Source organism: Muscardinus avellanarius (genome assembly GCF_963383645.1).
Source record: "Muscardinus avellanarius genome assembly, chromosome: 5".
NCBI classification, from domain to species: domain Eukaryota; kingdom Metazoa; phylum Chordata; class Mammalia; order Rodentia; family Gliridae; genus Muscardinus; species Muscardinus avellanarius.
Genome location: NC_137790.1, coordinates 92,910,818 through 92,924,696, shown reverse-complemented (window position 1 = coordinate 92,924,696; position 13,879 = coordinate 92,910,818). Strand labels below are relative to the sequence as shown.

At 40.4% G+C, this 13,879-nt stretch overlaps 1 protein-coding gene across 1 annotated transcript; it reads right to left on the bottom strand.

Annotated features, from left to right (window-relative positions):
• Positions 1–1,002: 1,002 nt before the first annotated feature.
• On the bottom strand, positions 1,003–4,799 carry DNAJC19 (DnaJ heat shock protein family (Hsp40) member C19; the record flags this gene model as incomplete). The annotated part of the gene is made up of 5 exons (XM_080696394.1): positions 4,754–4,799; positions 4,549–4,622; positions 3,433–3,512; positions 2,654–2,724; positions 1,003–1,073 (listed from the first exon to the last, which is right to left on the bottom strand). Exons 2-5 carry the CDS (start codon positions 4,600–4,602, stop codon positions 1,003–1,005), a joined length of 276 nt encoding a protein of 91 aa, XP_080552520.1. The 5' UTR covers positions 4,603–4,622; positions 4,754–4,799.
• Between the last annotated feature and the right edge of the window lie 9,080 nt (positions 4,800–13,879).

Here is a 13,879-nt window from a genome sequence, read left to right as displayed (position 1 = left end):
ACTATAGAGAACACACTAAGTAGGTCTTCATCTCTTCTTACCCCTTAAATAGAGTGAATATATCCTTACTTTAAAATGTCCCTAACACATTCCAACACTAAAGATGGTTATCACCACTGTTTTTACCTTGAAAGCCCTTGTGTTCCACATTGATAATTAAGAACTTTGCAATGACTTGAGATTTAGGCGCTAAGTGGTATAACTTACCATCTTAGAGCTATACATAATCTATTAGGGGATAACTGGCTATATTATATTTTATTCAGGTGATCTGATTAAGATCCTTACATGTTAGATAGTCATCTGCCTTGAAATCTCATTGAAACTTAGTATATTAATTTCTAGTCCAAGTTGAATATTTGGCTATCCAGGGAATTTCAATTTTGCTAATCGTGTTTCAGCTTGATCATAAATGTAAAAGCTAGATTACATAAAAACAATTGATAAAAACAGCATCCTTAAGGGACTGGCTGAATACAATATAAGTACCCTTGATTTTTATAGTCTATGAAATGAGTTGTTAGAGATACATATGTATACATAGGTAATTTCTTAGGTCAAAGTTGTGGCTAAATCCACTTACGTACAAGGTTCAAAGTAGCTAGGTCATTTGGATCTTAAGCAGCTTCCCTTCCCATAAATTAAAACTTCCTATTTTAAAAGTTATGCTAATTCCACTATAATATTTAACATTTTAGTTACTAATCTGTCTTCCATTAGAATGGTGGCTCCTTCAGAGCAATTACTGGAAGAGCACAGAGGTGCCAAATGAGTAATGAACAATGTTGCTATTCAAGTGGTGTGCATCTAATGCAAACATTAACCTCCAAATTCTATACTCTGATTTTAAAGTCCTCGATTGTAAACAAAATTATACCAAGGCTTTGATTTAACTTATGCTACATAATTTTTTAAAAACTAGCTCCAAGGTAATTTTATTATAAAAAGTTGGTACTCATATACATAAACTAATTTGAACTTGAAATTTGTCATGCATTTACTTCATTTTTTAGCTTGACCTTCTAGTAAATCTTTAGCTTCATTGATTTTGGCTGCTATATAAGGAGATCCTCCTACAAGGAGAAAGAAAAAGAGTAGTTATTATATGGATTTCTAAATTTGTTACAAAGTTATACCTATTTTTAGAATCCTAAAGCTTCTTCAAAAGGTAGAATTACCAGAAAAAGCATCTTGTTTTTTTAACCCCTGAGCTATGAATTCTTCTTGTTTTCCTAGCCCTCCATTTAAAAATTTTAATTTTAAGTAGGATCTTGCTAACTTGCTGAGGCTAGCTTTGAACCTGTGATATTCCTGTCTCAGTCTCCCAAATACTGAGATGACAGGTATGTGCCACCATGCCAAGCTGTAATTAAAAAAAGAATTATATCATGAAATACATGTGACCATTTTTTTTGGAAACTCGGTCTCACTAAGTTGCTGAGAGCCTCACTAAGTAGCTGGGACTGGCTTTGAACCTGCGGAGTCCTCCAGTCTCAGCCTCCTGAATGCTGGGATCCTAAGTGTGCGCAGCTATGCCCAGCTTATGTGTTTTTGAGATATAAATTAGTCTACCTACGGGGCCAGGATGTAGTTCAGTGGCAAAAGCGCCTGCTTTGCAGGTGTGGTGCTCTGGGTTCGATCCCCTGTTCCAAAAAAGACAAAAAAAAAAAATAAATAAATAAATAAAAAAAGAACCCCTTTAAAATTAGTCTACCTACGCCAGGTGTGGTGGCGCATGCTTGTAATTCCCGTGCTTGGGAGGTGGAGATAGGAGGATCGCACAGTTTGAAGCCAGTCTTACTGGCTTAAGAGACCGTGTTTCCAAATAAAAAATATAAAAAATGTCTGGGAGTATAGCCTGGAGGAAGAAGGGTTCCAACCCCAGTACCACAAGAAAAAAAAATTAGTCTTCTTGTGTGCTTATCATTCATTATATTGTTATGCTACTTTTACTATTTTTAAACCATGATATTTTCCGGCTTCTGCCATCAGTGCTGGAAAGATCCCATTTTGCTTCAGGCTCCTTTCCTGTCGTTTAGAGTTCCTCTTTCTATTGCCAACTGTCCCTTCATAATGTCATCTATAGCTGCTATCCTCCTAATCTGATGGGGTACTGTGGTCCTAAGACCAGAAAGCAGCATCGTAGAAAACTTGGTAGAAAGATAAACTGATGGGTTCTACTCTGAATCTACTGAATCAAAAGCCCTCCAGGCAATAATAGAAGCCAAATTTCATGCTTTGTTGAAATCAGATATAAAACAATTACAATCTTGTAATTCTATATTTTTTGGCCAGGGGAGAGGGGTTCTTGGGGATGGAACTCAGGGGCATTGTACCTCTGAGATAGAACTCAGCCCTATTTTTTGTTCTTTATTTTTGAAACAGGGTCTCTGAATTGCAAAGGGCCTCACTAAGTAGCTGAGGCTGTCCTCGAACTGTTGTAATCCTGTTTAAACTCCCAAGATCCTTTTTATTCTTTTGGTACTGGAGCACTGAACCCAGGGGCAGAAATAAGGGCCATAGGTTCAAGGCCAGGCTCAGCAACTTGGCAAGGCCTTTTGTCAAAATTAAAAGCTGGGGTGTAGCTTGGAGGGAGAATGCCCCAGGTTCAATCCTCAATACCTGCCCCCCAATTTTTTTAATGATTATATACCTTTGTCTGGGTGATTTAAGAGCATAATTCGCCGATGAGCATCTCTTATTTTTCCTTTATTGGCAGTAGGGCTAATTGAAATAGAAAAAAAGCATTATTTTAGCCTACTATATCAACCAAAACTATACATACAGGATAATTAAAGATTTTGAAACTGCAGTAATTCAACAAAATAGTATGAAAAGCTTCTTAGAAGTCTTATAAATTGTAAAATTCATATTCTGAATCTGGAAAATTAAACTGCACCTCAAAAAAGATCCTCAAAAATATAGACAACCTTAGAGCATGTTTATTTATTTTTTATGTTTTTGGTGGTACTAGCGGTGGAACCCAGGGGCTTTTCTACCTCTGGGCTATACTCCCAGACCTATTTTATATTTTATTTGGAAACAGGGTCTCACTAAGTTGCTGAGAACTTCACTAGGTAGCTGAGGGTGGCTTTGAACTTGTGCAATCTCAGTTTCAGCCTCCCAAGTACGGGGATTACAAGCGTGTGCCACCACAACCGGCTAGAGCATGTTTAAATACATGGAAATGAAGGCAGAACTGCACCACAGGAAACACTCATTTATAGAGAACAACATTGAGCACTATGATACTCTATTGAGAAGTCTACTTTCAATGAATGAGAAAGTGCTTCTTTCCTTAACTACTTAGCGCTTAAAAATGTACACAGAGGAAAGACCAGCAAAGTTTCATTGACTGAAACTAACATCAGTCCTCCTGGGACAAATATCCCTTAATAATTCCCTTATTCTTAGTAGTAGAAATTATCTTACCTTACACCTAGTATTAATGCTGCTTCCCGCTTTGTCATTTTGGGTTCAAACCCACCTCTGTAATAGCTACCACTAAAGGCCTGAAAGAGGAAATGCATTCATAATGGAAGATTAATAAACTGCAAGTTGGTTTAGTTTGTTCAATCAGTAAAAAACTTAACAGTTCAGAGAACCTAAAGTGTAACTCCCATGGGTATTTTAGTATTATAAGGAACAATAATATTTAAATGATCATTAAATCCATTTTAGCCAATAAAAACTTACCTTGGGAATATAAGGCAAAAGAACAGTATCTCAATGCCAACTAAAGGGAAGACTAGGCCTGGTTAGCCATATTCTAAAACCCCAGCTGCCATACTGGGGATTAAACCAAGACCTGCGGATTGTTAGGAAAGCACTCCACCACTGAGCTACATCTCCAGTCCTGCCATGTTTTTGGTGAAAATTTTATCTCATAATATGGCAACAGAGTTTAGAACAAAAATATATGAAGAAGAGTATCTGGAGTTCTTAAGAGAAGTGGGTCTAGGCAATCACTAAAACAAGACTTATCAGGCCCTCTGAACCTAATAGGTCGGAAATCATGTTGGAAATCATGTTAGTAAAGCCTATTGTCACCCTATTCTGACACATTTAATCACAGTGTAAAAATATAATAGGGTTTTAATGACAACAGAGGGTATGATTATCACAACTAGTCATACCTAATAGACTAAGTACAGTAATTGGTACCATGTTAGTGAGTGCCAGGACTATATACTAAAAATGGAACACAGTATATCCCTCTGCTTGTGATTTAGAAATGAAGGAAGGCTAGAATAGGGACAGATAATATTGAAGTTATTATGTGAATAGTACAGTGATACTAACTTTACAACACTAGAATTGTTAAACACAGAACTTTTAACTGTCACAACACTGCAATTTTTAGTGTAGCACTATTACAAAGTACACAACTACTATACCCTGTTTGTGAGAATAGAAAGGGTCAGAAGCAATCAGTTTGAACTTTATAGATGTTTGGAAATTCATCTTTCCTTTCAATAATGTGCTTTAGGCTTCAAACACAGGCAACAAAATTAACAAAAGTACCAAAAATGTTTAATCACGTCTTACAGATTTGGGTAGACTTTGAAAAACTTGTTTTACTTGAGGCTCCACATGCTTCATGGCTTGTAAAACATAACGGCCTAAAACCAAAAATAATAGAATAAATAATAAATTATATTCATAATATTCATTTTCTTATTCTAGTAAGTAGAATAAGAAAATGAATATTCAGTCCCTCGATTTCACTTCAACCCTCAAACCATAAACAAACCTGCAAATCCTGCAGCAGCAATGGTCAGTCCAACTGCTACCACTGTACTGGCCTGGTGGGGGGGTGGGAAAAAAAAGTAAATCTCCAATTCCCACCCTTATCATGCCCATTTATCCATCCTAACTCATTACAATTTTCAATGGAAAAAACAATTTCTGGGGTGAAAATATTCTATCCAATAAGCCTTTAAAAATACTAAAACTTTTATCTACAGTGCATGGTAAAGGTATGATATTTTTCAATGTGAAAGAGGCCAAATCGACTTGTTTATTTACCTCTACCAACAGTGAAAAGGATAAGTTCCTCCCTTTGAAAACCTGTATACCCCTCGGCAAATGAAATCACATCTTAAGAGCAGAAGAAATAAGATTTCTGGTAAAGAAGGAAACGCTGTTTATAGAGGGTTTCTGCAAAATTCTCCTAAAGCATTTGCAACGTTAAACGTGGTCACATGTAGCCGAGAGCTTTCCTGAGCGCCTTCTGCACTGTCCTCACTGTGCCTTCATCTCGCAAAATATTAAAGCGGCCGGGATCTAGGTCAGCAAGAGCCAAAGTGCAAAGAAAGAGCAAAGTGAAGCAAGAGCCGGTAAAATCAAGTGCGTGTGCCCGCATCGCCGGGGCCGGGCAGCCTCTGGCCTCCGAGGCGCGGCGGCGCCCGAGCCTCCGCGCCGGCGCCGGGACACGACGCCCCGGGGAGCGCCGCGGCGCCGAGACCGCCACCTCCAGCCCGCGGGCGCTCTGCACTCGGCGGCCGGGGCCGGGCCTGGCCAGGGGGCCGCCCGACAGCCGCACTCACCATGGCTCGGCTGCCTGCCTCCAGCAGGAGCGCGGGTCATCCCAGCCCGGGCGCCCGGCCCCAGCACCGCGGGAGCAGCGGCGACGCAGCGGCCGCGGCCGCAAACTGTCGTAAAAGGGGCCGCAAAGGAGGACTGCGGGTCGCCGAGGCGGGGGCGGAGGACGCGGCTCGGGGTTGGCTGAAGCGGAGGCGGGTCGCCTCCTTTTTAGGCTTAAGGTGGGACGTCTGTCTGTCCTTCGTCCTTTGCTCCGGAACTTTTGAGATTTGGAAATATTTATCAGGGAGGAGAATGAATGAGCAAGGAAGAGTATGGGAAATGGCGAGCAGTCTTACTCCAAACGGGGTTCCTTCCCTGCCTTGAGACACTGGAGTTGCTATTTACAGTACTCTTTCAAAACAATAAAAAAGGGTAGTGAAGAGACCTAAACATACTTTCTGCCACGACGCCAAGCAATTATACAGCAGCCCTGTGTGGCTACCGAGAAGTCGAGACTTCGTAGCGTGTTTTTTTGTGTGTTTGTTTGCGGGTCTGGGGATGGAACCCAGGGGCATTCGACCTCCGAGCTACACCCCCTGCCCTATTTTTTATTCTTTATTTTGAAACAGGGTCTCTCTGAGCTGCAAAGAGCCTCACTAAGTAGCTGAGGCTGTCTGTGAACCGCGATCCTGCAGCCTCCCGAATTCTGGGATTACAAACTTGCACGCCCGGCTATGTAGCGTGTTTTTAAAAAGAATTTTAGAGATGTGACTTGACGGGACTTTCAATGAATGTTTCAATTTTTTTATTTTGTAGAATGGAACGACCGCTTCGAACAGTTGATATCTGATCTCGGGATCTCAAGGTCCTACAACCGAAAAGTGCTGTTTAAAAATTAACCATGAGCCAGGCTCGGTGGCGCCTACCTGTAATCCCTGCACTTGGGAGGCTGAGACACGAGGTTCGAAACCAGCCCTGGAATTTACTGAAACCCTGTTTCAAAATTAAAAAAATAAATTTGGGCTGGGGTGTATAGCTCAAGAAGTAGACTGCTCCTAGATTCATTTCCCAGTACCACACACAAAAAAGAAAAAACTTCGTGTTTCCCAAGGAGAATATAGGGCTTGATTTTTGTTCTTTCAGGGCATCAATTTCATAATATCCCTACATAAATACACAAGAAGAGAAAAATAGTGAAGACAATAGTGCAAATATTACAGTGTAGTGTTTGGATGGCTTTGTTTTCCTCATGTGTAAAAGCAGTTTGCACTTAGATCCAAGAGTTCTTCTGGCCCTAAGTTTTTGTGATGTAATTTGTAACAAACTTAAGATGATATGACATCCAGTACTAAGACTAGTGTTAAGTGTGCATCTTCCCTTTTTTGTGTCTTGTATCATCCATTCTGTATGAAATCTCTTTCTGCTTCTCTCTTAAAGGATATAAGTAATTATATACATTTCCTAATTTGTTAATCAGGTAAGTCACTTCTTGAAGAGGAATGTGAGAGATGAGAGAGAATAACTGAGAGTTTTCTTTTTGCATTGTGGCTTTCTAACCTTTACTGATTATCACTTTAGTAAGAACTACACTTTACATTATGGCCCAAGAAACTACATAAAAATGCGCACACATATGCACATACACACAAATATCTATAATTGAAATTTGTGTTTTATAATACAATACTTTTCCTAACTTTGAATTTCATTTTGATATTTTCTATTTCTTAAAAAAAATTCTTGGAGCTGGGCATGGTGGTGCACACTTGTAATCCCAGCTTTGGGAGGCTGAGACAGGAGGATCGCTGTTTGAGGACAACCTCAACTACTTAGTGAGGCCCTTTGCAACTCAGTGAGACCCTGTTTCAAAATAAAAAAAAAATAGGGCTCGGGGTGTAGCTCGGAGGTAGAATGGCCCTGGGTTCCATCCCTAGTACCACAAAGAAAAAATGTTCTTAGAAACCTTAAGTTTCAGATCCACTAATTGTTTATGATCTGAAATTTGGATAGCATTAGTCTGTAAATATTCACGCTTAGAAATATGATGCCAGGCAAACAAATAGGTTTTCCCTTTTAAAACTATATGCTAGCCGGGCATGGTGGCGAACGCTTGTAATCCCCGCGCTTGGGAGGCAGAGACAGGAGGATTGGGCAGGTTCAAAGCCAGCTGCGCACTGGCTTAGGAGACCCTGTTTCCAAATTTAAAAAAATGTAAAAATAGACCTGGGAGTGTAGCCCGGAGGTAGAAGGGCTTCCAGGAACCCCAGTACCAAAAACAAACAAACAAACAAACCCAAAAAACAAAACTATATGCTAGACATTGCCTTGTATAGATTATTTTATTTTTTGGAATTAACACTTCTGTTTTGCAGATGAGGACATTTTACTAATACATCATTTTTTCCCCTCCAGATTGTCTCTCTCTGCTTTTTTTTTTTTTTTTTTTTTTTTTTTTTTTTTTTTTTTTTTGCCTTGTTCTGTATTCCAGAGGAGCACAAATGGGTGAGGGCTGACCTTACTGGACTGCATTAATGAACTTTTTATGTTTTTAGTCTTCTGGCTTGGAATTTAGTTAGGTCCATGATAAGCAGATCAGAAGGTAGGAGGAAAGTGAGTTCATGATCTTTATTTCTCTATGCCCTTCCTGATGGTTGCCTTAGGCTGAATGAATTTATCCACTGGAGAATACAGTTCCAACTGGGTACATTGGTGTGCACCTGTAATCCTAGTACTTGGGAGACTAAGACAGGAGGATCAAAGGTTTTAGGCAAGCCTCAGCAACTTAATTAGACCCTTAGTAACTTAATGAAAACCTGTTTCAAAATAATAAAAAGAACTGGGTGTGAAGCTAGGAGGTAAAATCCTCAGTACTCCACCCCCACATCAAGGAAAAAAGAAAATATATTTCCTTTTGTGTGTATTTTTTGTGTGTATGGGTCTGGGGATGGAACCCAGGGGCATTCGACCTCCAAGCTATACCTCCTGCCCTATTTTTTTAAAAAATATTTTCAGAACTGTAATTACCAAAGTAAATAAACAACTCTTAAGTTAGAATGCAAAATGAAAGCACCTTATTGTTTCAAGGTGCAAAAGCAAGAAAATACAAACACACCCACATTTTAAATAGTTGCTTGTGTGGTAAGTAAATACCATTTAAAAACATTTTTAATAGAAAACTGATTTATTTAATTAATTTATTTAATAGAAAACTGAATTTACAAAAGATAAAAAATCAACTATAAAATAACCGAAGGGGAAAAAACTATCCTGATTTTGCTTCACCATCTATGTTTTCTGCTCCTTGCCTTTTGGAGAAAACATTGCATTGTACCGCTACCATCTTTTTGGATGAGGGCAGAGATCAAGATCTTCCTTAATGTAACCTTTCCATACAAGTTTGTGTGGAAGGAAAACCAACTTCCCAGAAGTTTTCTGGTGTGTTTGGTGGAATGTGGCGAAATCGTTGTCTTGAGCAGGAAGCCAACTTCTTTTTTCTTTTTTCTGCTGGCATATCTGCATAATAAATTTCACATTCCTTACACATGTGTCCAAGCAATTTTCTTCTCTCTTCTTTTTTCCGAACAACCTCAATATGAGGAAAATTTTGTAAGCTTGTCTCTCTCTCATCATCTTTAAAATACGGCTCCACAAATGCTTTCTGCTTGACTTTATCTTGTTTATCACCATGTGTGTTTGGTTTCTTTGTGGTAGTGGACAATTCTTCCTCTTCATCTGCTACCTGAGAAAAATTCTCTACCAAACCAGATTCATATTCTTCATGTGTTGTCCGATCAAACATGTCTTCCAGGCTATCATTCATTTTTCTTTCTCCATTTGGACTTCTTTCTTCTTTTTGTTCTTCTTTAAAAGCACAGTTTCAATGACCAGTGTACAGTCCATGTCTACTGTCTCGCCTCCTAATCTTGACTGACTGCTGAAACGAACTTGCTCAGTCCTGGGGGGCAAATCTGGCACTGAGTCCGTTTGGAACCGAGATCCTCAGAAAGATGGACAAGGGCTTAGGTTGCAGTTCTGCAGCCACTTATCTGCAGCGATTTTTTCCCTTTTATGAAATAAACTCCTTTAAGTTCCTGTTCACGGCGCTAAAGGTGGAGATTCCTCTCCAGGAAAAAATCTGAAATAATTATTGACATGGACAACCACCTTCTGTGAAGTTGACAATATTTTAATTTCCATCACCAGTATTTATACCCTATACCCCGTGTGTGCACTAAAGGACAATAGTGAGGCATTAAGTGTAAACAAGATAAACAGGATAAAAGAAGATCCATGGTGTCACAGTTTAAGATTCCTCTGGGACTAGGTGATTAAAGTCACTCCCCTTGGCCTTTGTCATTGGAATCAGGTTTCTGGCCTTGGGTGAGCCTTAGGGGGCAAGGTCTGGAGTCCGGAAAGGCATCTGGAACAGGCAGGCATCTGTAAAGGTGGGGGTTCACACCCAAAGTCTGTTTTGGGGAAATTCAGTCTTCTAGGATCTCCTTTGATCCTTCCAGAGTCTTTTTGTCTCTAGGGCTTAGTCCAGGCCCTCCTTTATCAAGATCCATGGGCTGTGTTGCAGATTTGTCTGGTCCTGTCTTCTCTGCCATCCCCTATGAGGTAATGCTTATATTACAGTTAGTAAAACAGGGCAAAAACATAACACAGGTGATTGGATTTCTATAATTGTTCTTTAATGCATGATTTTGGGGCAGACTTTTGAGTTTTTTACTGTCCTGCTACAGAGTCCTAAAGATAGGCTTGTTAAGGCCAGATAAGAGCTTATTAGCATCTCTTAAGAGGAAAAACAAATGGCCCAGGTTCCAGAGACAGTTTTGCATCTCTTTGGGAAATGGGGCAAGAAGTGGGTTTGCAGCTTCCCCTGCTGGTAGAGAGGTGCTGGGAGCTAATCTTTAGATCAAAGGACTTGCCTTAGGAAAAACCCGAAAGGAATTTTGCAGCCCCTGAATTCTGGCTTCCCTTTACTAGAAAATTTATCTTTCATGGACTCAATTTTTTCCACAGTCCTAATTCTTGAGATCCTGTTTTACATCATTGGAGCTTTTTAGTGTAGAAATCTAAGAGCAGGGAGTATTTCTGCCAGAGATGACACCTCTTTCCTCGGGGCGTGGCCTCCTTGGACCTTGCAGATTGATACAAGCATTTGTCACGCTCGTATATGCCGAGGTGGGCGGTGGCAACTGACTGCCATCCTTTGTATCTATTACCATAATATCCATTTTATACTGAGAAAGGTTCCTGCCCTATTTTTTATTCTTTATTTTGAAACAGGGCCTCACTAAGTTGCAGAGGGCCGCACTAAGTAGCAGCCTCAGAGTCTCTCCAGGATCCTCTCTTTTTGTGTGGTACCAGGGATTAAATCCAGGGGCATTCTACCTCCAAGCTACATCCCCTGCTCTATTTTTTTATTCTTTATTTTGAAACAGGGTCTCACTATGTTGTGGAAGACCTCACTAAGTAGCTGAGGCTGTCCGCAAACTGCGATCCTTCAGTCTCAGCCTCCCGGATGCTGGGATTACAAACGTGCACCACCACGCCCAGCTTTTGTGTGTATTTTAGTAATTACTTCTACTTGTTACGCCTTCAGGACTAAGAGTAGTAATAACCTCCCTGACCCCTTGCTTTGCTAGACCCAGGACACTTAACCATTATTTGCCAGTTTCCCTTAACCCTGCCCACACCTTTGTAAATAGTCTCTTTATAAAATTTCCCATTTACTATGTCACTTCTTTAGTCAAATGAATTCATGTGCTGAAACCCAGTCACTAATATCGTGGTGTTAGGAGATAGTGCTTTGGGGACATAATAGGACATGAGAGGAGAGCCATCATGAATGGAATTTGCACCCTCAAAAAAGAGGGTCCCAAGCTGGGTGTGGTGGTACAGGCTTGTAATCCTGGTACATGGGAGGCTTAGACAGAAGGGTTGCAGGTCTCAGCCAGCCTCAGCTACTTAGGTCGTTCACAACATAGTGAGACCCTGTTTCAAAATAAAGAATAAAAAATAGGGCTAGGGGTATAGCTTGGAAGTAGAATGCCCCTGGGTTTAATCCCTGGTACCACACAAAAAGAGAGGACCCTGCAGAGACTCTCACCCCTTCCATCATGTGAGGACACAATGAAAAGATGCCATCTGTGAGCCAGAAAGCTGGCCCTTACCAGATATCGAATATGTCTTGAATTAGACTATTACTGAGAAGATTGCTGTCTATGATGAAACAGGCCCTCACCAGATTATGATTCTGCCAGGACCTTGAACTTGAACATCCCAACATCCAGAACAGGGAAATACATTTCTGTTTATAAGCCACGCAGTCTGTAGTATTTTGTTACAGTACCTCAACCAGACAGGGAGCGCACCATTTCTTTCCCACAAGGATACTGCCTGTTACATGGGGCCATTACAAAACAAGTGAGAAGTATTGGTAGGAATGGAGGTAAAATAAAATTGGGATTCCTGATTATATTTTGAAGGTATTGTTGATAGAATTTGCAGAGTGATGAAATATAGTGTGACAGAAAGAAAGGAATCTGGAGCCAAGCATGGTGGTGCACGCTTGTAATCTCAGCATTTGGGAGGCTGAGACCAGAGGATTGCAGTGACCAGCCTCAGCTACTTAGTGAGGCACTCTAACTTACTGAGACCCTGTTTCAAAATAAAGAATAAAAAGTAGGGCAGGGGGTGTAGCTCGGAGGTCTAATGCCCCTGGGTTCTACTCCCAGACTGAAAAAAAAAAAAAAGAGAGAGAGAGAGAGAGAGAGAGAGAGAGAGAGAGAGAGAGAGAGAAAGAGAGAAAGGAATCTGGAGTAGCTACAAAGATGGAGTTGTTTGCCACTTAATGGGATTAGAAGGACTTCAGGAGCCGGGCATGATGGCGCATGCTTATAATCTCAGCATTTGGGATACTGAGACAGGAGGATCTGGGTTGGCAGACAGCCTCAGATACTTAGTAAGGCCCTGTGCAATTCAGTGAGACCCTGTTTCAAAATAAAGAATAAAAAAGAGGGCTGGGGGTTTAGGTCTGAGGTAGAATGCCCCTGGGTTCCATCCCTAGTACTACTACTACTACTACTACTACTAATAATAATAATAATAATAATAATAATAATAACTTCAGGAAGATCAAGCTGGGAGTGGGAACTTTTTCATGTTACGTTTGAAATGCCAACTACATTAAAAATAGCTTTATTTGGCCAGAAGTTGGACATAAAAATCTGGTGTTGAGAGAGGTCTGGAAGTGATCAATCTCTACATGGTCTTCAAGGCCATGGAACTGATAAATCATCTATTTCAAGAGTTGAGAGAGATCTGGGCATGGTGGTGCATACTTGTAATCCCAGCACTTGGGAGGCTGAGACAGGAGGATCGCCGCACAGGTTCGAAGCCAGCCTCAGTTACTTAGGCTCTCAGCAACTTCATGAGACCCTGTTTCCAAATAAAGTACGAAATAGGTCTGGAAGTATAGCTTGGAGGTAGAAAAGTCCCTGGGTTTCACCCCCAATACCCCCCCCCACACACACACACACAAGAGTAGAGAGAGAAAGAAGTGGAACAAGGATTGTGCTTTGGGGTATTTGTCTATATTTGGAATTTGGGAATATAAGGATAAAGCAAAAATTTAGGTGAAAAAGAAAACAGGTGAGTGTATGTCCTGGAAGCCAAGTGATGAAAGTGTTCAATGGAGGAAGGAGGGATTACTTGTATCAAATGCTGCCAGTAGTCAATAAAGAATGACTAAGAATTGACTACTGGAGATCATTGATGAAGTTTATGACAAGAAATTATGTGGTGTGATGAGAACGAAAGTCTGGTTGGAAGGGGTTTGAGAGAGGCTTGGAGGATAGAGGTGAAATATGGATTGCAAAGTACATTTTCTAAGGTGAAATATGGATTGTTAAGTGTACTTTTGTTGAAAAGGGAATTAGAGAAATATGTGGCATGCAGACAGGGAAGCAGTAAAAGAACTTTTTTAAGATGGAAGATATAATAGTATGCCTATCTGTTATAAGAACAATCATACAAAATTTATTGACTTATATATACACTCCCAGACCTATTTTATACTTTTTTATTTTTGGAAACAGGGTCTCTTAAGCCAGCGAGGCTGGCTTCGAACCAGCGTGATGCTCTTGTCTCTGCCTCCCAAGCACGGGGATTACAAGTGTGCACCACCATGCCTGGCTAAGTATGAATATTTCTCATAAAAATGGTCATACTGAGGTTCCACCAGTAGTGATCCCTGTGATGTGTTAAAATCCTATTGGTGTTATAGTAGAAGAGTTTAATTGGAGTGAAAAAAGGAAAGAAGAAAGGAGAAGAGATTTGGAGAAAAAAA